Here is a 27,213-nt window from a genome sequence, read left to right as displayed (position 1 = left end):
TTCAGTAACCGAGCGCAGATATTCGCTCTGACAATTTTTTGCACTTAACAAATGTTTAAGGTTTAATATTTCACTAAAGTATTTTTAGACGAGTTTATGAAAAACCGCTTGGCTTGGGCAAATTTAAATAGCAGGAAATCTATAAATCTGTAAAATTGAATATAAATGCCGATTTCTGGCACCAGCCGTCAATACACTTACTTGTACACTTTTTTTTATAATAACCTTTTTACTAAATAAAAATAAATGATTTCGAGTGATGGAAATCTTTATTTTCAGCTTAACGCGCTTCAGCTTAAAGTTGCGAAATTCGAGCAATTATGAAAATTTTAAGCCAAAATATAGTTTATACCAGTTTGTGCCATTACGGAAAATAAATTTTAAAAACTTTAGACCAGTTTCAGCATACCAAATTTTTAAAATTCATAAAGGGGGTATATTAAATTAAAATCAAAATTTTTATTGAAATTCGAGCAATTATGAAAATTTTAAACTAAACATAGTTTATACCAGTTTGTAATATTAAGTTAAAATTTAAGTTGTTGACGATATTTCCACTACTCATATTTGCTTCTTTGATTTTTTAGGGGCTTGTCTAAAAATAGATAAAAAACTAAATTTAGACCAGTTTCAACACATCAAATTTTTGGAAAAATTTTAAAATTAATAAAAAGGGCAATTGTAAAAATCTCAAACGAAAATATTGCTTATAGCAATTTTTGATTTTAAGTTAGAATCTACATTTTCTACATTACGGATATTATACCAGTTTCTGGTATATAAAAATTGTTTATTTTCAAAACTGTTCTTCCACGCTTCTTAGAAAATCTTACCCGAATTATGATTAGCAATTTCAGAAAAAGATTAGTTTTAAAAATTCAGAATGAAAAACTTGCTTATACCAGCCTCTGGTATAAAAGAGAAGTTTGAATTAAATTAAACTTCACAGAAATTTGGGAATTCCACAAAAAAACATGTAAGAATTCACACAATTTCTTTGCTGCTCCCATTTTAGATGAAATTTGCGAGGAGTATCCACACAGCCTCATGCCCACGCCTGGCTATTGGATCGAATGTTCACGTCAAAAGATCAGTGGGCACCTGCAGCATACCATTTGGGATGAGAGCGATTCGGAGCACGAAGATGTGCGAGCGGGCAGCTCCAGCGATGCATATCTCGAGCGCGAATGTAGCGATCTCTACGAAGATGATGAGGACTCGGAAGCAACACCAAGGTGAGCTCGTGAAGAAAAAGAGAATGTGGCTTAAAGTAGCACCCCGTAGTTACAACAACGCAAAAGACAAACAACAGACTAACTAATAGAATATTAGACCAGTTTTTAATTGGCGCTACTTTTTGATTTTTGCTGCTAAATAAAACAAAGAAACCGATTTTTAATAATTCCAACATTTTGTTTCCCTTCCCTCACCGAAAATCCGCTCTAATGCTACAAAACCCCACACAAACATACACAAACACTATTTCGATTCCAACTCCCACTCTTCAAAACAACGCTTGCGCACACACACATGCATACACCGACACACCACACACATTCGTTGAACAATTTTATACGAATGTTTAAGTCCTAGGAAAAAGACAACAATCGAAGAGCAATGGGATCAAAACGGCGCATTCGAACTCATCTCCGTCGAACAGGAGACGTACGAAAAATATTTTTACAGCACCGAGCATTGGAATTATTTTACGAGCGATGATGACCTCGGACCGGTCATACTCTCTATCAAACAGGAAACATTGAAAGGGCGCGATCAATTTCGAATATTGGTGCGCGCCGGCTCGTATACGGTGCACGGACTGATACCGGCCTCGTGCGTATTCGCCGATAGGTAAGCGAAGCGAGAAGAATGTTAAGGAAAAAGTATAGTTTTTAAATGGAAATTGTATTTATTTTTTTCAGATATAACCGGGAAGAAGTAGTTAGATCGTTAGGTAAAGAAGTAAATTTAAATCCACCATTAACATTAGGACAACTACCCGACACGCCCGAAGAGCTACTCAAATTAGATCAGGTAGGACAAAAGAACAAGGGAGATAGAAATAGAGAGAGAGAAAAAAACGCTCTGTTGTAAATCCGACACTCTGGAGCATATCTTAATGCGCTTACCTTCAATCCAACAGGTTTTTATAAAATCCGAGCTGAAGGTTGGTGTCATCTATGTTAAAGAAGATCAATACTCGGAAGAGCAAATTTTAGACAATAACGAAAATTCGATACTCTTCGATGAATTTCTAACGCTACTCGGCGATCGTGTGCGTTTACGTGGTTTCGACAAATACAAAGGTGGCCTTGATGCGGTGCATGATTTGACTGGTGAGTTTTTGTGTGCCCGAGATGAATCAATAATGAATTTCGAAATTTATAGAAAATAATTGACAAAACATTTTTTACGCAAATGCCTTTTCCCATGCTTACAGGTCTCTATTCGGTTTACACCAATTGGCGTAACATTGAGATTATGTTTCATGTATCCACGCTCTTACCCTACGAGAAGCATGACCCGCAAAAGTTGCAACGCAAACGTCATATCGGCAACGATATCGTCTGTGTTGTATTTCTGGAAGCGGACAATACGCGCTTTAGTCCTGCCTGCATTAAATCTCATTTCCTGCACACATTTATACTGGTAAGGCAACCGCAGCTGTAAGATACATGCGCCCATTTTATTCTGGCATTAATTTTAAACTCTCTGCTCACCCCAATTTCATACACCAGGTGCGCGTCTCGGCTCGCATTAAGCACAAACCTACTCGTTATGAGGTTTCGGTGGTGACACGTGACGAAGTCGGCGCCTATAAGCCCTACCTCTGGGAACAGTCCGTGTTCGAGAAGGGTCCAATGTTTCGGTGAGCACGCTATTGTAACACATTGACTACTCACCCATTCACTGGCTCACTCATTTGCTCGTTCATCTGCTCACTCATTCACTCCCTCATTTAACCACTCACTTTTTTTTCTCATTACACAAATTTTGCTTTTTTCACCTCATTTATTTCTGCATTCACTTCTGCTCACACACCTTGTCTCTTTTCAGTGAATGGCTACTCACGAAAATCGTCAACGGTGAGCGTGCCTCATATTCGGCGCCTAAATTTGCACGCATGCAAGAGCGTACACGCTCGCAAATGCTCGAGGATTTGGTGATGAATTTGTCGAATCATGCTGAGACTGGCCAGATACCGAAACCGTACCGTAGGGGCTCGTGGCGACCCATCGGTGAGGATGAATATAACAAAATGTTGCATGCAAGAGTTTTAGCCCAAGGGGCGGGCACACCGCAATCGTCGTCAGTGGGCGTTGATGTGTGCTGTGTTAATCTCGGTTCCAAGCATAGTATGTAGGCGTTGAGTTGAGCCTTATTTTGCGAGACCCACCTCGTTTAAATACAAAACCTACAATTACAAAAAACAAAAAACATAAAAAAATCATAAAAATTTAACTTCCAAATTAATTTTTTTCAGCGAAAATTTTACAGAAACCCATTAATCAATATGAATATCAAAACTTGTATGTTTTTCAATATAAAAATTGGCATTTAGGTCCTCGGACCAGTAACCAGCCCATTTTATTCAGTTCAACCAACGTAATTCGCTATCCCAAATATTGATTAAATGTGTAGTACTTTGAAAGAAATCAATCACTTTTTTGTTAAATTGGCAAAAGCAATTTTCGACCAGTTCAAATCCATACGCTCAAAATGCTTGAAACCAACCGATTTTACATGTTAATATAATACAAATTAGTTGTGCTTGAACTTTAATTTTATAACATCAACTAATAGCCTCATAAGCCATTTATACCAGTTCAAAGTATTTAGTGTAAAGCTCAAAAGTAATTAAAAACCAATGGTAATGCTTTCTTTCCTATAAAATTCCGCAAGCTTTCCCTTCCATGTCCAACTAACTAAACTTTTAAATATTTTGGAAAACATGTTTTGTGATGTTACTGCTTTTTAGCATGCAAGAAATCAGTAGTTTAGCTCCAAACAAACACACTTTCATTCCTAAAATCCGTTGAATTACTTATACAGCTAACTCAGTCATACATTTTGGCGCTAATAGTTTTTAAACTTTTAATTTTATCATTCTAGAAGTGCAATGCTTCGCCTCATTAACCATAGCTGGTTTTTTCATGCACAGATTTACAGTTATCACCTTAACATAGCTTAAACTATCATTTTGCAGCACTTTTTGTTAGGTTTAAATTTAGACCAATTTTCAAGATTTTTACACAGCTTAATTTTTGCTTTCAAGCAGAGTGCAAAACGCCTGATATCACGAGAACTAATTGTGTGGTTTTCTTTTCTAACGCTTCATCTGCTTAAATCTCCACTTAAGACCAGTTTATACCAGTTTTAAAAAGGGTTTTAACTTTGTGTGTACTCGTTATGTGTTTTTCTGCTAACTGCTTTATTTGCTTAAATTTCTAACTTTATACCAGTTTAAAAAATTTTTTTTTTATTTTCTGCGTACGAATTACGTGAATTTTTTGCTAACTTCTTGGGTGGGTACTAATTGTATTTTTCTTTGCTAACTGCTTAATTTTCTTAAATGTTTTATTTTATGGCAGTTTTAAAAATAGTTGTTTTTACATTGCCCCTACTAATTGTGTGTTTTGTGCTAACTGCGTCATTTTCTCAAATTTGTAACTTTAGGCCAGCTTATGCCAGTTATAAAAAGTGTTATTTTTTACTTGGTGTGTACTTCTGTAAGTTTTCCTGCTTACTGCTTTATTTGCTTAGATTTCTAGCTTTAGACCAGTTTATACCAGTTTCGTTTTCAATCACTTTTATGCTCGGAGCGGCAATTTTACTTAATTGCCACATTTTATTTACCACTAATTTATCACACCCACTATTGTTGCCAGAAATCACTAAATCCCTGTGTTTGCACACCATAACCAATGCGAACTCGTTTGGTCTTCTGCAGCCTCAAGCAATTTTTTAGTTATGGACTCGCATTAAAATTAAATCTATACCTTCAAGAAAATCTATGCCATCACAAAAATTGTGTCTTATCGCTACGACTCTGCATGGTTGCTAGCACACTAATTGCCGTTGTCTTCTAATCGGCTTAGTGTGTGGCATCCGAGAAGCAGGACAAGTCAAACGTCGATATTTCACATTTAATCCTAGTAGATGCAAAGTAGAAAAAAAAGGAATAACATGTCTTCTATACAAAGTTATATGTATGTAGGTATATATACGTAACCATGTGTAATTACACATACATACGCATATAACACAGATAAATCAAGGCATGTTCAACAATTTGTGCGTAGATTGCCTACAATGATTAATAGTTGTATGCGTCACTTGTCCAAGTATTCGTTTTCTGCTGCATAGTTTAAGGCGTTACACATCACAACCGATTTGTAGCAGTTAAACAACTCTAATACGAGTAATACTCTGCTGTGAAAGAAAAGTGTGCTTGCACAAATTAACTCGAGACAAGAAAACCCATTCAATTCATTCGTAAATTAAACAAAGACTCAAAAGGGTATTGCTATCTACTTTTAGGCGTTTTAGTAATTTTCATATACATATGTATTGTATCTTATCAATTACAAGCAATCTAAGTGCTGTGCTTGAGGCTTTCCAAAAAAAAGGCCATGGCAGATATAATAATTTTAGTCTACAACAAACGTATGCCGGAATTAAACCAACGCCTATCTTCATGAGTGTGAGTGAGTGTGCGTGTGTATGTGCATATTAGGCATAGGAAGTGTGCGTATGAGTATTGAGTTAAGTTCATACGCACATATGGATGTTGCATTAAGCCTATCAACAGTTCAGCATCTACATAAACTCACCCCTCTCCACATTGCCCGCACACGCATATCGTATTTATTTATGCATTTAAGTATTTTCTGAAACGCTTATGTAGGTCTAGGTAGGTATACATATACATATACACATAGGTGTGTGTACTTGTGAATGACTGACAGGCAACTAAAATGCAAGTAAGTGCTCCTACTACTTATATGTTTTATGTATGCAATAACAATAACAAATTATTATCATTTATTATGCTGTGATTTGTTTATTCCATTCATCTGGCAATTTGTATTCATACATACATGCCTTTGTTACTAACACGTCTGATATCCGCCTGATACGCTTACGATACCTGCCGGCATCTGCTTCTTTGTTAGTGTAATTTTTGCCACTTCCACTTATATTCTTAATCGTGGCTTAGCTATAAATCGAAAGATGCGTGCGAAGGCGCTGACAAGTGTACACTGGTATATGGATGTGTAAATACGCCGTAATATTAGTGTGTATGCACACCTAAGTATGTATACAAGCCCACTTACAAGCATCGCAACAACATATTTGGATACTTAAATGTAAAAATATATGCATAAACATATATTTGTTAAGCTGCGTAATGTGCAGCCTTGCTGATTATTTGTCATCTAAAGCACAAAATAAATATTGTCACGAAAATTACGAACCCCCGTTTGCACTTACAATTACCTGTAGGAACGGCCTGACAAAAATTTATTCTCTCTCTCACTCTTCTGGTAATCAATAACTTTTGGGACATAGGCCATCAATTGTTATGGTAGTGGTTATTGAGATGTTGTCTGAGTGACACAGTCCAGACCCAATCAGCACAAAAGATGCCATTTTGATGCACCACTTGCAGAACCATTTTGATTTGACTGTGAACCTGCCTATGTCCTCTATTTTCTTTTCTGCAATTTCTTTCAAGTTAACCATGGACACTTGACCACCAGACTTGAGCACTCACACAGACTGTTTCTTTAAATTTCTCTTGATTGCAGCTTCTACATCTACCGCTGTACAGCCATCCCATCTTCCTGGCATGGTCTGCCAAAGGCCAGTGGCCGGTTATTGTTCACGTAATTCTGAAGATGTCTGCTCGTGGCTTTCTTAACAATTGCGGGAAGTTTGTTTAATTATTTTGCAGGTATACGTGTTAGTCCATCTGTCAACAGCCTGCTTCTGTAATACCGAGAAGATCTTTCTTTGGCGCACGCTTTGGGAACAGTCCATTTCTACCGCTTCGGATTCATTATAGGATGCTTTCGCATTTTCTTTTAGGTGCCTATGGCCAGGTACCCAGATAAAAGTGATTTCTGTTGTGCACACTAAAGTTTTTCTTTGCATTGTCTGACGATTTCGGAATTGTTTATATGTGACTTTAAAGCTAAGATGGCTGCTTGACTATCTTAAAAGATACATTTAAAAATGAAAATTCGAATAGGTCGAGCCAAGAAGCACCAAGAGATTTGGTGGCTCCTAAAACACTCAGGCTAAAAAGCCCATTGTATTTAAAGCTCTGGAAAGAGGGCAGATAGTCAAGGAGGGAAGAACAAAAGTATCAGAGAAAGTGATAGGAAAGAATAGAGACAGAGATAAAGATAAAGATAGTTAGTCCTGTGAGAATTTTCCAGATTCTTTGGCAAATCTGTAGATATCCTCCAGTTTTAGAGAACAAATATTACTCATTCTCATGACATCAGAACCCAAAACTCGTAGCAGCGCTCTAACAAAGGCAGGACACTCACAGAGAAAGTGCTCAGTGCTATCCGCCTCCTCCAAGCACGACAGGCACATTGGGTCCTCAATGATTCCAATAGTGGTCATATGCTGACCCCATGGGTTGTGTCCTGTAATGATACCGACCATCAACCGAACGTCGTTCCTTCCAAGTTTTAGTAGAAAGTTTGACAGTTTTCTGTTCGCACTTGTCACAAAACACTTTGCAGTTCTGCAGCGTTCTAGACCGGACTATCACTCTTTATGTAGACTGCCTACATAATCGCTGATCCAATTCATGATTCCTGCGGAACTGATTCCGACTATTGGCTCTGGCCCTTATGGGGGAACCGCTGATCCACGGTTGGCCAATTCATCCTTGCTTGGCCCTGACGGTGACTAGTTCATCATTGTTCTCACCAGCGGTTAACAGCCTCTCAGAGAGCATGGAATGTATACATTTTACAATGGTTTGATGCAGAAGAACATATTGAGCCGAAAGTGGCTTTATCAAAAGCCTCATGTCCACGAACACGCCCATTGTGTATTCGTCAGCTTCCAGCCCGGCTTCAATCTTGCTAATGAGATCGTGTTAGGCTGATTCACATGATTTTCCACTATGGCAAGTGTGTTGATTTCTATTAAGATACATACTTCTGATGGTTGTTGTAGCTGGTTTCTAAATATCCTGCAAGCTTCCCTTATCTCGAGAACTTCTGCTTGAAAAATACTATTCCGATTCCACAGGCGGAAAGACTTGACAGTCTCGAGGTATTTCGATCTTTCGAATATACACTTTACCGTCAGTGCAAAGTGCAGTTATATTCTCTTTGATCACTGAATTCAAATCCCATTCCTTTCGCGTGAGAAACTTCGCCTTAACCCCTATTCAAAAGTCCAGGGTAGCGGTAATAAAATCTGTTGAGTTGTGAAATTTTAATTTCACGATTTTAAAGTCGCAGTTGCAGTTCTGACAATTTTCCAAATTTGTAGAGATATTTGCATATATTTTTATACAATGCTGAGGCCAATAGATCGACTTCTGAAACCAGATCCGAAAATGCGCACTTTTTCCCCCTGAAAATTCGACTTTAATTGTTGTAATAATCTTCTCATTACAGCCGAAAATTTCTTCTCTAAAAATTATTCTCAGATTCTCAGAAATCACACGACACTGCTTCTAGGTAATACATTACTAACCTAGCCTAACCTCTTCACTCCTTGAAAGCGCAATGAAGGTGCTTCTTTTTTTCTTCTGGTGTCGCAAAACGTCTCGATCGAGTTTATTTTTTTCCAGTTCGCAGCACGTTTTCGAAAACTTTTTGTAGCGCAAATTGTAGAGCAATACTTAACAGTTACTATTACAATCTTAAACTTAAAACGAAAATCTGCAATCTGGGAACTCTATCATGGGGATGTGTTGCGTGTTTGAGTCTTTAATTAAAGTATGAAGGAACTCGAGGTAAAAATTTAATAAAATGAAATGAAATAAAATCAAAAAGCAATAGGATTCCTCTACAAAAGTAAAGAAATGTGTTGCTCTTATCTTTAAACATTTCTTGACACGACTCAAAAATTTCCCTTTTAAGCTTAAAGCTTCTTGAATAAGTGGAACTGAAGCATACAAATATTAGCATATACTTTCAAAATTGATTCCTAAATTTGTTTTTTCTAGGGACTTAAAGCTTAACACTTTTTAGAATGAAAGACAGACGTAACCACAAGATCTTACAATTGAGGAATAAGATATACTTAATAATTATATTTCGAGTACAACAAACGTACGTTTTCTGCAGAATATGAACCCTCTACTTCCTTCAAGTAGATGGAAAAGTAGTAGTATTAGCAAAAAATAGCAGGCGTTTAGACGATTTAGGTTAGAGAATATAAATGTCTATCATAAAATTTCGGCTCATAGCTCTGCATACGCAAATATTTTAAATCCATGAGTCCCCTCATAAAATCATAATAATAGGCATATGGCGGAATTTGGGTTCAATTGGTAATTTCGTACTTATTTGGAGTAAGCCTCACAGTAATGTCCCGCGGTGACCGCCGTAGCCGAATGGGTTGGTGCGTGACTACCATTTCGAATTCACAGAGAAAACGTTGGTTCGAATCTCGAAACACCAAAATTAAGAAAAACATTTTTCTAATAGCGGTCGCCCCACGGCAGGCAATGGCAAACCTCCGAGTGTATTTCTGCCATGAAAAAGCTTCTTATAAAAATATCTGCCGTTCGGAGTCGGCTTGAGACTGTAGGTCCCTCCGTTTGTGGAACAACATCAATACGCACACCACAAATAGGAGGAGGAGCTCGGCCAAACACCCTAAAAGGGTGTACGCGCCAATTATATATATATATATATAGTATATATAATGTCCCGCGGCGGCAGGCATGCACGAAAGACGTAATGAATTGGCCGTCACACCAAACGTGCAATGTTTAAGGTCCCTGCAAATAATACATTTAACAAAAATTTCATGATTTATTCCCTTAGGAGGTCGTATCAATTTTCCACTTGTTGGTTATTTTAAAGGCAGAAAATCGTCAAATAAAGCGCTCTTAATTCCCCCTCACATATGAATCTTGATGAGATGAGAATTTCGGGTTCACCTTTGAAAGAAAATCGATGAGTTGAGCGTCGCTTAGACGATCTCCTTCAGTAGCAGTCTCAAAGCATGACATTTTTGTGATAAGACTCCCCAAAAGCCCACGCAATTTATCTCCCACAGAAACGCGCAGAAAAAACCAATATCTCTGCTGACTTTTGAGGCTCAAAACTTTAACAAATAACCTAAAATATTTCAAACAAAACCGAACAAATTCTCGCTCGTTTTTGACACGCCACAAGCACACACTCGGAGCCATTGTAGTAATTTATAGCCACACATATTGCGTCAAAAAGTGGCACTTAGTCCACACGGCGGTATGGGATCGTAAAAAATTTCGTTAAGCTCATGCACAAATACAAATACAAAACAGTTCTCTCACACACACACTCGCAACAACAAATTTGTTTGATGAGCATCAACATGCCACTTTAGTGTTATTCCCGCTCCACTTCACGCTGCCCCTTCTCACATTTAATACATATTTATATTACAATCACTCCACCCAGCTTCTCCTACCGCTTTTACCCGCCCCATCATTTTGTCTTCCACAAAATATTTGCGTGCGAAAATATCATCAATCATGCAGAGATTCTGTTAGATTTTGGCGGCGCTAAGCTTGATGATGTTTTGAAGCGAGTGCGGCAGTTAGCAAGTGAATGAGTGAGTGGACGATAACAAAAGCCGGGCATATGTTGATGAAAGAACGTAAGTGAAAAACAGCAGTGGAAACAAAAACGAAAAAAAAAAAATAAAAACAGAAACAGAAAACGGCATGAAAGGAAAAAGTGTTTGAAGTACCAAATGGAATAAAAAAAAATTGAGGAGCCAAGTATACAAGGCGGTATACAAAAGAGATAAGAAGCATGTGTGAATATGTACGTGAGTGAGTGATACAATCTACTGTTACATTAGGGTATGACTAAGTTAGTAGCTGGAAAGTCGCTGAAGTGGCTCTGAAAACGGCACCAGTTTGTTTCCTATATATTGACCTAATAAAAAATTCAGAAAAATCATTGGACATGCACACATTTGCAGAGGGCTTACCCACATTCACACTTACTTTTGGATTGAGAAAACTTTGTACGCTTTACATTTGCTTGAGCAGACAAGCGAAAGTTTCTACATTTTAATTCCGGCATAACTTTTACTGATAGCGTGAAAGTAGATGAATTTAGTGAAGGAAATGCGGTAGAATGGACACAATACAAACACCTGTCGAAGACAAAAACCTAAAAGTAGATAACCTGAGTTCGCGCATTCTCTTATCTCCTCTTATTTCCGCTTATTTGTGACGTGCGTCTAGAAGTTGCTCCACAAATGGAGAGACCTATAGTTTTAAGCCAACTCTGAAAGGCAGATAAATTTTTATGAGGAGTTGTTTCATGACAGAAATACACGCGGAGGTTTGTAATTGCCCGCCGAGCGACGATCGCTACTACATAGAAAAAACTGTGTTTATCATGTGATGTTTCATGCGCAGAGATTTTAATCCACGTTCTTCGTAATGGTTAGATTAGATAAGATTTTTGGGGGGTCGGGCAAGAGCAAGCACTCAGTCAGGAAGATCATTGTACTACACCCGGATAGATTACAGCGTAAGGAATAAAGAGACAAGATAAATGCAATATGGATGATACGATTGTAAAAAAACAAATTGGCTTAAGGTTACCCTGCTCTTGAATTCATTGATAAATTTTAAGAGATCCGGAAGAGGAAGCGTGTGAACTTTATCCCTTTTCAGAACATCGCACTTCAACAGCCTAAGTCTGATTCTAGAAAACGCTGGACAGCTATAGAGCAAACGCTCTGCAGTGTCCTCATTCGCACGACATGATAGGCATATTGAGTCGTCAATGATTCCCATCGTAGGCATATACTGACCACAGGTGTTGTGCCCTGTGATTACACCTACCAGTACTCTTAGGCCCTTTCTACTAAGTTCTAGGAGAAATGCACTTAGTTACTCTGCAGTAGCCCAACTCAGACCAACGTCTTCTATGGGTAGACCTCATTAAGTCGCCAATCCATAGTTTAATCGATGCAGAGTTGACTGCTAGAAAGGATTTAGGGCCCCGTGGTGTGCTTGCAGAGCCTTCATTAGCCAGTTTATCAGCCAATTCGTTTCCTGTAACACCGCAGTACCCAGGTACCCAAATAAGACAAACTTTTTTGTATTCTGCAACACTATTCAGTTTTATCTTACATTGACCGACTAATTCCGAAGAGCAGCGTGGGTTAGCAAGGGTTCTTAGTGCAGCTTGACTGTCACTGCAAATTTCAATAACACTACCCCGCTCACGAATACTTAGCAGTTTTATGTGAAAAACAATGGAAAAGAATTTTTTGGAATATTTTAACCCTCTAACTCCTCTAGAGAAGGGTCTTTTTTTGCCAGTTGCCATGGAAAAGAGCTTAAAGTACTTATAACAGTGGAATATAACGGCTCAAAACGTACCACAAAAATATTTGTCTTACAATTTTACTATAAGCCTCTAAATACGCCAAAGCTCAAGATTCAACTAAAATTCTAGAAATGATACAAAAACGGAAAATGTGTGTGGAAACTATAAAAAAGTTTCTATATATTTTTTTTTTAAATAATTTTGTTAGCACGTATGGAAAAAATTGTTTTGGTTTTGGTATTTAAATTTTTTTTTTTTGTTTTCAATATTTACACTTTTTAAATTTTTTTTTTATTTTATTAAGTTTTTTATAATATTATTTTTTTATTCTTTGGTTTAAATTCAAAGCTTTATAAAAAAAAAATAAGCTAAGTTTCTAAGCTATATAAAAAATATAATTATTTAATTTTTTTTTAATATTTCAATTTTTTTTATTACTATTTTTTAATTTATAATTTTTTTGATTTTTAACATTTAAATTTTTTTATTTATTTTTTATTTTATTATTGGCTTAAATACAAAGCTTTATAAAAAATAAGCGAAATAAGCTGACTAAGTGTCTAAGCTTTTCATTTTTATATATTGTATTTTTTTATAATTTAATTTTTTTTAACCTTTTAATTTTTTTTTAATAATACTTTTTTTTTTTTGGTTTTTAATATTTACATTTTTTTACATTATTTTTTTTTATTTAAATTTTTAAAATTTTTATTTTTTTAATTTTATTAAGTTTTTTTTTAATATTATTTTTTGGCTTAAATACAAAGCTTTATAAAAATAAGCGAAATAAGCTGACTAAGTTTCTAAGCTTTTCTTTTTTATATATTTTTTTACAATTTAATTTTTTTTTAACTTCTCAATTTTTTTATTTAATTAATTAATTTTTATTTTTATTTTTTTCATTTTAATATCTAAAGTTTTTTATTTAATTTTTATGATTTTTTTATTTATTTTTTATTTTTTTTTATATTTTTATTAAGGCTTTTAATATTATTATTTTTCCAATCTTTATTCTATTTAATTCTTTTTATTTTTTATTTTAATCAAATTCTACCCCTAACTGCCGGCACACCCAAACACCAGCTACTTCAAATTCCGAAATTCCGAGCATGTACAACAAATAGGTTAACCGCATAATTTATTAGGACACAATTAAGTCGAAAATTTGTAAATTTCCTTGCTAAATCTCAAACTGCCAATCGACTTGAGTACTTGAGCTTAAGGGCCAAAGCAAGTGGTACTCGATCAAAGTGAAAAGCCAGACAATTAACCCTTTCTACTCTTAGCTGTGGTCGTTAGGGGCAAGTGCAATGGCAAAATGAATATGTGGAACGTAAGAATATATGAATGGGAAAATGAGCAACGAGCAATCAGAAGGGCCACTAAAGCGTGTAACATAACTTAGACAGCAAACGAGTACCCGCAGAGGAGGAAAAAATGAGAGAGAGAGAGAGAGGTCTGCACGGTGTTAGAAGGAACTACTTAGCTAATGCAAAACATTTAATAAGAGACATCGATAGACTGGCTGCACTAAGATGCAGAAGTACAGCAAATGCTGAAGCGCATTGAGATATTTACTCTACCCTCTACTAATATGTAGCAGCGAATACGGCTTGTTGTGGAGTGAAGTGGAGCGAAGTGCGTACGGGTTAGTTACTGAGTTTTACGATTTGCTGATGCAGGTGATTGTAGGCCCACTCTCAACAACATTTGTTGGTATTCCGTTTATTGCCAACAATAAATGTCACAAGCAGAAGAGCACCAGCTGGTGATTACTAAGCTACAGTAGATGTGTTATAAAATGTATATGTGCGTACATGTGTATGGGTGCGGCAAAAATAGATATGTAAATATGTTTGTGGCAAGAAAACAAGCTATTTGTATGGCAAACAAGCAAGTGAACAGCGTAATAACAGTTATACATTTGAGTAAATAAATTTGGTTCAAAGTGCAATATTTACTTGTATGTGTGTGCGCCGTCTCCCCAGCTTATGCCTTTATTTACCTGCTCATTTGTTTAGATGCTTGAAAAATAAATTCACTTTGTCTTCTAAACTTTGCGAAACTGCTGCCGCCCTATTTGCCCAACTTAATACAAATATTTTTGCCGCCAGCACGCATGCATACTTTTAGGCACTTTGATATTTTCAGCGGTGATTACTTTCCTAATATGCGTGCGCAAATGTGCATATGTGGATGTGGTTGTTAGCTTCGTTCGCATGTCACGAGCCCTTCCACATTCAGATTGCTTTGTTATTTAAGGGGTTAGGTGGGTTACAGAGGTTCAAAAAAAGGGTATTTTTACTATTTTTTTTTTAATATATACAATCATATATTTTATTTAAACAATTCAGCATATCAAATATACATATTTAAACAGTATTTTGTGAAATTTTTATTTAAAAATTCCGAAAACTCAGCCGTTGGTACCTCATCTCCCTTAACGTCTCTCAAAAAAATGCTCTTGCCGTGGACAGCATAACTCATTATTGGTTCATTTAAAATCAAAAAACCAAAAATATTTCGTTAGTACATGGATAAATCTCGTTACTGGACGAAGGAAAAAAAAATAAAATTTAATTTGAATTTTTGACAGACTTTGAACAAAAAAACACATTTTTTGGTCAAATTTTCGTCATGTGTTGGCTCGAAAAAATTAGTTGTAATAAAAATAAAAAAAAATCCTTCGTTCAATAACTTGATAATGTTATTCCAAAGATGTGTGCAAAATTTGAACTAAATCGCTTCATAACTTTTCGAGAAATCGTGTCCACCGACTTAAAAAATCGAGTTTTGAGATAAACGCGTATACCTGCGAAACGCTGCACTGACATGGCCTGATGGGCGGAACTTCTGAGGGGTCTATCTCGTAGAATTTTACTCGGATCAATTTGAAATTTTAGGAGAATATTTTAAACATATTATACTATTTAATAAGACAAAAAAAAAATCGATTTTTTGAAATTTTCAAACCCACCTAACCCCTTAAGTTGTCTCTGAAGTTCAAATCATTACCCACCTCTCCTGCTTTCGTCGCTGCGCGTAGTTTTTGTTATATCACAAATTTGTTTTTGTTTTTTGGCAGTGAGAGCTTGAAGGTAAATACCGTAGATAATTGTGTTAAGGCCATATTTGCTCGCGATTTCGCTTTGTGCTTAGTGCTTCGAAATTGTAGCAGTACTGCGTTGCTTTAAATTTTGAGAATAAGGAAATGAGAAATCTATAGATTTAATATCTGAAAATTTTACACCGTTTTTTAATTTCTTTTTTGGCATTTGAGGAAAGCCTTCAAAAATTTGATGAATCCTAAAACTTTTCAAACTTGTATATGTTAGCATCATGATTCAATTATACAAGGTTAAGTAAAGTTTGACATCTGATTTCGGATGCTACTTAATCCATTGATGCAATTTAGAAGCAAGGGAAAAAAGGGCATAAGTTTATCCCCTTTCTGAAAATGTAGTAACAAATTGAAAAAGGTCCTTGTAAGCCATAGAATAATTTTATGTTATTTTATAAGTGGTACTTAATTATTTATATTTTTAACTTAACTATTCCCATGGATTTGTGTCATATACCTCTGCAGTAGATTCTGTTTTTATGCGGTAGATACGTTCCGCAAGAAACAGGATAAAAAAAGCTACCAGTTCTATAGTAAAACTATCGATACGTTTCAAAAGTGCTAAGAACCGCATAAATCTGAAATAATGTAATAAAATCGCATAAAAAAGGGCACTAGTCCCATATTATAACTATAGATACGTTCCATAGACCGCATGAATCTGAAATAATTAAATAAAATCGCATAAACAAAATATTGTATTTTTGAAAATTATATCTTTATTTAAGAAACGTCAGAATCGAAAAATAAATTTACGTCAGAAATAGAATCAGACAATACCCACATGTTGCGCGTTCGTTTAGGATTTGGCGTAAAATCACTTCCGTCACTTGAGGAAATGTACACGTCTGATCTAGATGGTTATGCAGGCGGTTCCATACTTGTAGGGTTAGCATTTCTGATGTAATCTGTGTTGAGTTTTTGCTTAGCTGGTTTAGAATCTTGTTTATATGTACAATTCCCGATAGGTCGACATGCATTTTTTAATTAAAAAAAAAACCGCACTATTTCAAAACCGCATAAAAAAAAGCCGCATAAAAACAGAACCTACTGTATATGTATTTTTACTTATTATTTCATCCTGCTGGCTCAAGTCCATCCCATAGGGCTTTTTTGCAGCAGCAGTTTGAAAATTCGAAAACTTTGTATTGAAAATATCGAACCAATCATTCACCGTATCAATGAACTCTGCTGTTTCCATGGGCTGATACATATCGAGCCCCAACGCATAACACCTTCGGATTACACGCAGAAATATGTGATGTTACTTATATATGTGTTTTAAGTTAGTTCGCAGTTGTAAAACAAATATTAGTTAGATGGGAAACGAGACAAAAGTAAAAAAATGGAGTCTCTAAAGGAGTATTTTCATTACATTAAAATGGAAATGCAGCTAGTAAACAAAAATATTTTGGAAAATTATTTCACTCTTATGCATATAAAGCCATGTTTAGTAACCTTTGCATTACGACGTGTTGCAAATTTCCTCATTTCAGTACCGTACGAACGTAAATGTACGTTTCATAACTGTTTTTACAAAAATGATGTTTTTTTAAAAATGATATCCCACCGTAAAGCTCCCTGCCGTTGAATTGGTTAAACGCTGATTCCAACATTTTAATTTTATCTAAGAACTCGGTGCTTGGTTTAACTAATCCGCCCTTAGATAAAGTGTCAACCCAAGTAAATGTAGGCTCATTGCATGAACAATCGGTCAACTTTAATTTGCGTATTATGTAACCGGCAATATATTCAAGAGCATCTTCGTGTAAGCTATCAAAGACATTGCGAAAGCAGAAGTTCAGTCGATCATTCCTCCACGTAAGAAAAACATTGGAGTTAGAAGAGTTAAAATAGAAAAAATTATAAATTTATTAGTTTATTGTTTAAAATTTGTCTACCTTAATATTTTATTAGTATAGTTAGGAAAATATATTCATATAGTCTAAAACTAATACATCGAAAAATTTCTATATTGATAACATAATCCACTTTTAGTAATTGCGATGATTCGGGCAGAAATCAAAAACCTGTAAACCAAAAATCTTAAAAATTGTTAATTCATAAATATAGCACTACAACTTACATGTAAATGTAGACGTAAAGCGCGAGGACTTGCTCGTGTAGGTGTTGCGCATGCATTTACGTACAGCATATTGTTCTAGACCGGGTAGCGTGAAGAGCTAGTTCGGAAGCCAAATTGATTTCAGTGGTAGCAGAACTAGGCACATAATGACCGTCACATGTCAAACACTTACTAGGTATTTGCACCATCATACACAGCACGATCAATGCCATCTATGAAATGGTAGAAATACGCGGTAGAAATACGCGCATACATGCCTTCGTTTCTAAAAACCAGCTCTTCAACACACATCTTCCGCTGCACTTGCTCGTCTGTGAAGTCCTACAAATAAAAACTTTTAAAACCAATTTATTAGCAAATATTCTAATAGAACTTACTAACTGTAGTTTATGTATTGTATGTAAGGTGGTCACTATTATATTTGCAAAAACTCTGTTCTAAAAACCTATTAATGAAAAAGTTTAATAAGAATTTATACAAATGTCTGATCTGGACTTACGTTTATGAAAATTCACCAACCGGTAGTTTTCGGCAGCAGAAAGGCGACTCCAAATAATCGACTACCACGATATGTAAGACATAATCGACCTAAATAGTGAAAAATGCCATTAATTTACAAAATAATTAGCTTTTATTAAAAAGACTTACCTAAATGTGGCTATATGGTAGCTATTTATCGCAATGAAAAGCACAATTGTAATGTAATTTTCACAGAACTTTCAATAGAATTGAAAGATGCGAAAGTCTAAGCAAAATGGAATAGGCAAAACAGTATTGCCTGCTAACTTTTTCAGCAAAAATTTTAACTTCTACGCTTTTGAGTACTTTTTCTTTAGAATTTGCTCTGAAATAAAAAGTAGCTTTTCCAAGAGGACAACACGGATTTATTAAGTAGCTTCAAGATGGCTAACACAGGGTGAAAACTGGCTACTTACATCACCTTTAATTATTGCTTCATGTGTTAGCATTTGAATACAAATATTAAATATTAAAATTTTCACAGTTTCAGAAAAAAATTTAAAATTCTAAAAAAAGATTTTTTGAATTCTAAAATTTTTCAAATTTGTATATGTTGACATTTGAATAACTTTGGAAAAAATTTCGAAAATTCTCGAAATTCATAATTACAAAGGTTTAAATGGAAAAAATTGCAAAAGTTTTAAAATTTCTTAAATTTAGACGTTTTAAGAGAGTTTGGAATAGTTTCAAAAATTTTATTAATTCTAATATTTTGGAGAAAGTTTCAAAAATCTTCAATACTCATAATTGCAAAGATTTAAATTCCGATTCTTTTCAAAAATTTTAAAATTTCTCAAAATTAGACGTTTTAAGAGAGTTTAAAATAATTTTAAAAATTTAATGAAGTCAAAGATTTTGGAAAAAATTTCGAAAATTTTCAAAGCTCTTAATTACAAAGATTTAAATTCCGATTCTTTTCAAAAATTTTAAAATTTCTTAAATTCAGACGTTTTAAGAGAGTTTAAAATAATTTAAAAAATTTTATGAATCCAAAGATTTAGGAAAAAATTTCGAAAATTCTCGAAATTCATAATTACAAAGGTTTAAATGGAAAAAATTGCAAAAGTTTTAAAATTTCTTAAATTTAGACGTTTTAAGAGAGTTTGGAATAGTTTCAAAAATTTTATTAATTCTAATATTTTGGAGAAAGTTTCAAAAATCTTCAATACTCATAATTGCAAAGATTTAAATTCCGATTCTTTTCAAAAATTTTAAAATTTCTCAAAATTAGACGTTTTAAGAGAGTTTAAAATAATTTTAAAAATTTAATGAAGTCAAAGATTTTGGAAAAAATTTCGAAAATTTTCAAAACTCTTAATTACAAAGATTTAAATTCCGATTCTTCTCAAAAATTTTAAAATTTCTTAAATTCAGACGTTTTAAGAGAGTTTAAAATAATTTAAAAAATTTTATGAATCCAAAGATTTAGGAAAAAAATTCGAAAATTTTCAAAATTCTTTATAACGAAGATTTAAATTCCGATTCTTTTCTGTTAAAACGTCTAAATTTAAGAAATTTTGAAATAATTTCAAAAAATTTATGAATTAACAAATTTTATAAAAAGTTTCGAAAATTTTCAAACCCCTTTATTACAAAAATTTAAATTCCGATTCCTTTTAAAAATTTTTAAATTTTGAGGTTATGAGAAAGCTTAGAATAATTTCGAACATTTTATGACTTCTAAAATCTTTAAAACTTTTATATGGTCTTTTAATTAAGTTTGACATTTTAAGAGAGCTTGAAATAATTTCAAAATTTTACGGATTCATAAGTTTTTAAAACTGTAATATATTCACATTCGAATAACTTTGAAATAAGTTTCGAAAATTAAACTTAATTACAAAGATTTTTCAAAAACTCACAACATTTTCCAAACATTTTAAAACTTCTTAAATATTGAAACTTTAAGACAGCTTCGAATAGTTTCAAAGATTTTGTGAATTCTAAAACATAGGAAAAAGTTTCAAAACTCTAATTATGAAGATTTAAATTTCGAAATTTATCAAAGATTTTAAAATTTCTAAATTTTGATGTTTTAAGAGAGTTTGGAATAATTTCGAACATTTTGTAACTTCTACAATTTTTAAAATTTTTGTATATTGACAATTAATTAACTTAAAAATTTGTATGAATTCTAAACTTTTGGAAGAAGTTTCGTAAATTTTCAAAATTTTTAATTACAAAGATTTATATTCCGCATTTTTACGAATTATTTTCGAGAATTTTCAAAACACTTCTTTTAAAGATTTAAATCCCAAAATTTTTCAAACATTGCAAAATTTTTTAAGTTTTGACGTTTTAAGAGAGATTGAGATAATTTCGAAAATAATTTGAATACACAAATATTTTATATTTTTATAAGTTTGTTTCAAATTTTAATATATTGAGATTTAAATAACTTTGGTAAAAGTTTCAAAAATGCTCAAAACCCTATTAAATTTATTGATATTTTAAGAACATTGAGAATTTTTTTTTTAATACGTCTTTGGAATACTAAAATTTTAAACATTTTTGAATAATTATGTTTGAACCTCAATTATTGGCACTTTAAAATTATTGCGAAAAATTTTTCCGAGATTCGTAAAACTTTTCGTATTTCAATTTTCAGAATACGTGACACGCATTTTATAGTCTTAAAACACATTTATTTACTTATAGCCAGTAAATTCGTATCACATTTGAGGTTACTTCACACTTTTTCAACAGCCTGCATGCGTTGCTTGGAGTTTTCTATATCAACCAACTTTTTAATGGGTGCCATAACAATCAGCTTGGCGTGACGAGAAATGTATTTTATTTAAATTTAAAATATTCGTTTTTTAAATCCCTATAATCCCTGCTTAAATGTTTCCATTCTCCGCCCTCAGCTTTCGTATATTAAATTGAAACTTTTGTATGTAAGCTTGCTGAAACTCCATGCTGAAAGTTTTGTTGATTTTTCCACACAAAAATTTCAACTACTTTTCCGCCCAAAATAAAAACCAGATTTTTAATCCTTTTTCAAAAAACTCACTAATTGCGTTGCCTCATTCCTTTAGAAACCTCCTCCATTTTATCCTCCCTCTCATTTCCATCGATAGCAGCCTGTTGTGATAAATTACCTACTAATTTTCTTCTCATTTTATTGCTCTTCCCCTACACAGGTCACATGCGCCCCTCATCGCCGCTGCTCGACTCGGTGCGCGATCAATTCGAGGACTACGATCAGTTGGCGAAAGATTTCACGCGTGTATTCCTAAACGAAGAACCGTCGTGCCTGCAAAATGCGCATCTCTTCGATGTGGTCTTCCTAGTGGGGCAATCGAAGCAGAAAGCGCGTTTCATAGGCGTGCGCGCGATATTGGGTGTGCGCAGTCGCGTCTTTCAGGTGAGTAAAGACATTTGCTGGAAGCTAAAGAGAAAATTTAAAGTGTTCACTAGAATCTCCTGTAGCACTCCGTTTCTCTTGCTAGTCTTTAGTCTGTGTACTCTCAAATAAGTTTGCCCCGCTTCATTTTCGATTGCAGGAAATGCTCTATGGCATACAGACTGGCTTCGGTTCACCGCAAATTCCTGTCGCCGAAATTTTTGCACGTCCAGCACCATCATTGGTTTCACCACAGAACCAAAAGCCGAAAAGCAACAACTATCTCACAGTGCCCGACTCCGATTCGATACGGCCGAAGAGTGTGCCATCATCGCCAATGGTGAAGCGCGCCTTCAGCCGTTTGGGCACCATAACCGCCGGCTGGGGTCGTTCGATACGGAATAAGAATACGAATCAACTGAATCCGGAGGATAAAAAGAAATGGATTTCTTCAACGGATTGTTCCAGTAAGAGTTTCAATCCACATCAAAACAAATATATCGATGTGTGTTTTTTCTTTCTTTTTATTCCTTGCTCTTTCGCTCTGTACGTGTGTTGAACCAAAATACATATGTAACGTGTCTTCCCTGTCTGCCGTGTAAAATATACACCTTGAACGTTCGTTGGTTATTTGTGATGGTGCCTCCAATACCATGGAACTCATGTTTTGTGAACTTTTTATATATAAAAATATATGATCTAATGCTTGTTTAATCGATATCTAAACTCACCACTAATGCGTCACACTGTGTCCAATATGATGCGATGTGATGCTATTTCTTAACAAATTTTGTTGTTTTATTTTATTTAAAAAATATTTGTTTTTCTTTTACATGAATGCTCTTAACTTTTTCCATTGGATTGCTTTATTCACCGCAAATATATATATATATATATAATATATATATATATATATAATATATATATATATTATCCGATTCTTTCATCACCACGAATGCGATTTTATCAAAATTATATTTATGAAATATATGCTTAATTTCGAATTTGCTAAAATATATGTTTGAATACTATTTGTATATATTTTATATTTCACCACACCTTGGAAACCAATTTTCATTACAATATTTGATGTTTGTATGCAAAATCACAATAACTATGCTGAGCAACTTTCTTTTCTGAACTCATAATTGGTTAATTTTATATGCTCGTATTCACCACCACGACAACTTGATATATAAACAATCAAATTGAATAACCAAAAAAATAAAAATAAAATGTCCTCGAATCACGCGGCTTGATTTTCTGCCGAAATAAATTCACCACTAAATTCACCACAATTTGCTAAATTTTTTTTTACATGAAAACTGGCGTATGATACAAACTTGACTTCAAAATAAACATTCGTGGTGAAATTTACAAATACATATTCACCACACTTTTCCAAACATTACTATTTATGGAATATTCACTCAATATGCACAACCTTTACAAACCCACCCTTGAGTTTCTTTCTTATTTTCAAACAAAAATACTCACCACACTCCACCCTGAGAAAAAATAACTATGCAATGCATACAAATTTAAATTTCATTTATACAAAATAACGCACAACTTGTATTGCTCAAATCATAAAACTCCCCACACTTCGTCGAGTGCAATTATCATTTATTTATCCAAATGTGAATCAAAATATTATAACAAATGCACCTTAACTGAACTACAAACACAAAACTTTAAAACTCATGAACTGCTTAAAACAAAATCCAAATTTCGAGCTAACTATCATTAATTGCCTTACCAAAATCTGCGCTAATTTCATAAATCATCCTGCTTATACACCACACCACTTTTTTGCACTCACCTCTTTGTGACGCTCATTTCACTTTATTTGCTGTCAATATTTACTCCCACCATCTTTTTCGTCGTTTTTACATATTCACCTCACTTTTCATGTTGTAATTTGTGCGTCAATTTTTGATCTTTACCTTTCTAAAATAACAAATAAAAACTCGTACAAAAACTAACAAAAACTCATCTCAACGCATATATTTGCATTTCATTTCTTTTATCTCCCTCTCAATAATTTCTCATATCTAACAACCACTCCATTCCTCACGCGATCCACATTCTCGCCATATTTGTTCATTAATTTGTACTTCTTTTTGCTGTTAATCCATTGCTATTGCTTCACTTTTTCAATTTTATTTCGTCTTTCGTTCCGTGCGCTTTTTTGTTTGTTTTTTCGCGTCTTTCCTTTTACATCCTGCAGATCGAGACAGCAAAGACAAGGACAAGGATAAGTCTGCCAACAATCAGTTGGCTGTGCCGCGACTTTCCGTATGCGCTGACGCTCAAAAAGTGGATCGCGCAAAAATGGCGCAGACCGAATTCAATATTATCGAATTCGATCCTGACACCTTCCGCGTGCTGTTGGATTATCTACATACCGGCACTTGTCCGCTAACGTGCGTGTCCATACCAGGTGAGTTATTGAGATGGAACTACTGTGCCTAAATTACTTATTTCTCAAAATTTTTCTTGCAGGTCTGCTGTGTGCTGCGGAGCACTACGATCTACCCGAGCTGTTGCAGGCTTGCTTCCATCATTGCAAACAGTTTCTGCGTATCGAGGTTGTCTGCCCGATGCTGATTTCGCTGGAGAACTACTACTGGCGCTACACGTCCGCTTCCGAGCTAGTTAACATGATACTCTCCTTTATCGAGAACAAAGTGCATGTGCTCTTCAAAAGTCCCGATTACCTTACCCTCTCCGAGTCGATAGTGCAGATGATTATGAATCGCGAATTGCAAATGCCCGAGATACGCAAATTCGAGGCGATGCTTATGTGGGCAAAACACAAGGTCTCGAAATCAAAGAATCATCCAAATAAGGATACACAATTTGAATTTGAATGTATTATGGAACGATTAACACGTGATTTGAATCTATGTCGCATATCGCCCAGTGAGCTGCTGACGGTGGTATTGCCTTCGAAGGCACTAAAGAATGAACGTATTATGGAGACGCTCATGATGCAAGTGAACCTGGGCACGTACCGAATGCAGGAGCTGGACGAGTACCGACAGCAGTTGCGCAGCCAAGAATCAGCAGAGGCGACGGTACAAGTGCATCGGGGTGGATGAGATAGTAAGAATGTTAGTTTCGATTTCGATCATGATGGTGGTTCTGGCGGTGCCAGAAGACGGAAAAGTGATGACTGTGACAAAGAGGATGGCGACGTCGAGGTGGGAATGGAAGTGGAACAGGGTGCACGTGCCATAGCGATATCTGTGCGTGGTGCCTCCACGGAATCTTCCGACGCCCTGGATAACGAAGTGGAAATGTACGCCAGCTTTGAGGTGGCGCCGAGCACAAGTCGTGTCGCCGCACAAATGCAGAAAGTGCGACGCAAACGTTGGGCCGCTGATGGCGCTTCGGGCAGTAGCGACGGTGGTGGCAGCACAAGCGGCCATAGACACTAAGCCATAGATACAAGCGTTTAGGAAGAGTGTGGAATGTTGATAGTGGAGATGTGACTTGCGGTTTAGTGGGCAGATGCAAATATATAAAAATAAAATCGCAGATTCCTTTAAAATTAGCTGTGCTAAATTCGAACATAAAACAAAAATATTTTAGAAATTTCCTCGAATGTTTCATTTATTTTTAGTTCATTTGAGCGAATCAATAAAGGCATATCTTTTTATTTATGTAACCATTACGTACTTCTTGGCAAACTCTGACGTGATATTGAAACACGCACAATTTTGAAATATAGACAAATAAAAATTTATGATTTCCAAAGCGTTCCACTGCCTTAATTTGGGTTCTGTTCACACTAAAAAAAATAGTTTGAAAACAATGCGCCTGCTGTGCCTTTCAAAGCTTATATAGCCGCCTTCCATGTGTTTCGTTTTTATTTGGCCCTGCTGAAGGGCCCTCTACGGAATTCATTGCTGTTCTCGAGTTGAGTTGAAAATGCTATTAAATTCTACTTTGGCCTATATCATCATATGCTGTGAATTTTAAAAGTACATCACAATTTCTGCCTTCTTATAAGGTTTCATCCCATTACAGTTATTTTTTTAGTTTTTAGCGCACATTGCTACTAAATTTGTTCATTGTCCATTTTGTTTCAAGCTGCATTTCATTGATTATTTGTACTAATCGCACAGCTTATAGATTTATGCATATATTGGCACTTACCGTCACTTTTTTCTACTTATATCATTTCCAATATTCCACTAGACTTGCATTTTGTTTCATTCCTCGATTCACTGCACTGCTCCCATTACTTAGCACTTTTCTCAGTACAATTCGCCGCATGTACACAGTGCGGCTCTCAAAAATCTTTTACTTTCAATATACTTTAAGTGGCCCTGAAATTCCACCTGGATGCGTTCCAGTTCCGCTTCGTCTGGCAATATATTTTGCCTATATTAAAACGCTAATTCGTCCCATGAAATCATTTTACATGTTCTTCGAAACACTGGTAGCTAACTTTTTAATATCCCTTGCCATTTCATTCCATACAGAATTTTTCCATGTTTACTGCACTAACAGAGATGTTTATATTTTTCCTCGCAACTAATTGCGCAATTAGGAATGCACCACACTTTTACAGATATTTAGTGTCAATTCCATTTCGTTCCATGCTATAATTTTTAAATATGCGTGAAGGCAACCGTGGTCGGGTAGAGAGATATTTACTCGTGTATTATTACTCGCAATTGATCGCTTAATTAGCAATGCATTACATTTTTAAAGATGTTTAGTACCAATGCCATTTCGTTCCATGTAATAATTTTTAAACATATATCAAATGCTGGTATTGTAGCTTGCTTTTTATGTTCCACTTAAATTTCACTTTGTTGCGTTTCATTTTCATTTCGTCTCACTTAACATTTATTAACACAGTCCCACTCTAACAATGTTTACCTTGTTCAGCATGTTTCTTTCACATTTTTACAGATATTTAGTGCCTATGCCATTTCGTTCCGTGTTATAATTTTCAAATATTTATCAAAGTGGCCGTGGTTTGTTAGCTTACTTTTTATCATTCACTTTCCGTTCTAGTTCCATGTCGTTCGATATTCCATTTCACTCCCTATTGAATTTCCAAATTGCAGTAATATTTTTTCTCGCAATGTGTCACACTACAGATATTTAGTGCCAATTTCGGTTCACTTAACATTTGTTAACACAGTTCCACCCTCAAAATGCTTACCATGCCACCATACTTTCGTAATCATTACACTTATTCCATTGATTACTATTTGAACTACCATTTGACCTGCTCACTAACGCCCTCGATCGCCTTCTCAAGCAACAAACCTGCTCTTTTACCACATGTCGCACCCAACAAGCTAATCACGCTCATATTTCTACCCACCTAAATGTGTGGCATGTACATACGTACGCTATACGTGACTAATTACCGAACAGTATTTGTTTAACCACCTGGAAGTATGCTTTAATACTCAACATATAAGTATGTGTGTGTGTATCGAAATTGAAACTAACATGCCTTCAACTGTCACATTCACCCCCAAGAAACCATGAAATATAAGTATATATGTATGTGTAGGAAAATATTTGCAAATTTGCGGCCTTAGCGCCACCAAGAATGATATTG

The 27,213-nt window shown here is 34.9% G+C and overlaps 1 protein-coding gene and 2 long non-coding RNA genes across 4 annotated transcripts in view; 1 reads left to right on the top strand and 2 right to left on the bottom strand.

The window, feature by feature from the left end:
- Positions 1-25,548, top strand: part of LOC129238322 (uncharacterized) — a 197,985-nt gene extending 172,437 nt beyond the window's left edge. Inside the window, 12 exon segments of the mRNA XM_054873358.1 lie at positions 1,016-1,235; positions 1,588-1,851; positions 1,923-2,034; positions 2,144-2,336; positions 2,441-2,649; positions 2,739-2,869; positions 3,058-3,239; positions 21,418-21,641; positions 21,781-22,087; positions 23,851-24,063; positions 24,126-24,740; positions 24,840-25,548. Of these exon segments, the coding sequence (XP_054729333.1) occupies positions 1,016-1,235; positions 1,588-1,851; positions 1,923-2,034; positions 2,144-2,336; positions 2,441-2,649; positions 2,739-2,869; positions 3,058-3,239; positions 21,418-21,641; positions 21,781-22,087; positions 23,851-24,063; positions 24,126-24,740; positions 24,840-25,063 (2,894 nt within the window). The 3' untranslated portion in view covers positions 25,064-25,548.
- Positions 438-15,827, bottom strand: LOC129238324 (uncharacterized). The gene is made up of 3 exons (XR_008581790.1): positions 15,568-15,827; positions 14,510-14,779; positions 438-595 (listed from the first exon to the last, which is right to left on the bottom strand). It is a non-coding gene; the product is annotated as an uncharacterized LOC129238324 (long non-coding RNA).
- Positions 17,509-18,643, bottom strand: LOC129238323 (uncharacterized). Of its 2 annotated transcripts, XR_008581789.1 has the most exons (6): positions 18,404-18,643; positions 18,255-18,343; positions 18,133-18,200; positions 17,928-18,076; positions 17,756-17,852; positions 17,509-17,699 (listed from the first exon to the last, which is right to left on the bottom strand). It is a non-coding gene; the product is annotated as an uncharacterized LOC129238323 (long non-coding RNA). The 2 variants fall into 2 exon arrangements; XR_008581788.1 differs by having other exon boundaries at positions 17,756-18,076.
- Positions 25,549-27,213: the final 1,665 nt, after the last annotated feature.

The sequence above is a fragment of the Anastrepha obliqua genome, chromosome 2 (genome assembly GCF_027943255.1).
Source record: "Anastrepha obliqua isolate idAnaObli1 chromosome 2, idAnaObli1_1.0, whole genome shotgun sequence".
NCBI lineage: Eukaryota > Metazoa > Arthropoda > Insecta > Diptera > Tephritidae > Anastrepha > Anastrepha obliqua.
Note: the sequence above shows the minus strand (reverse complement) of the source record. Positions and strands in the feature narration are given on the sequence as shown.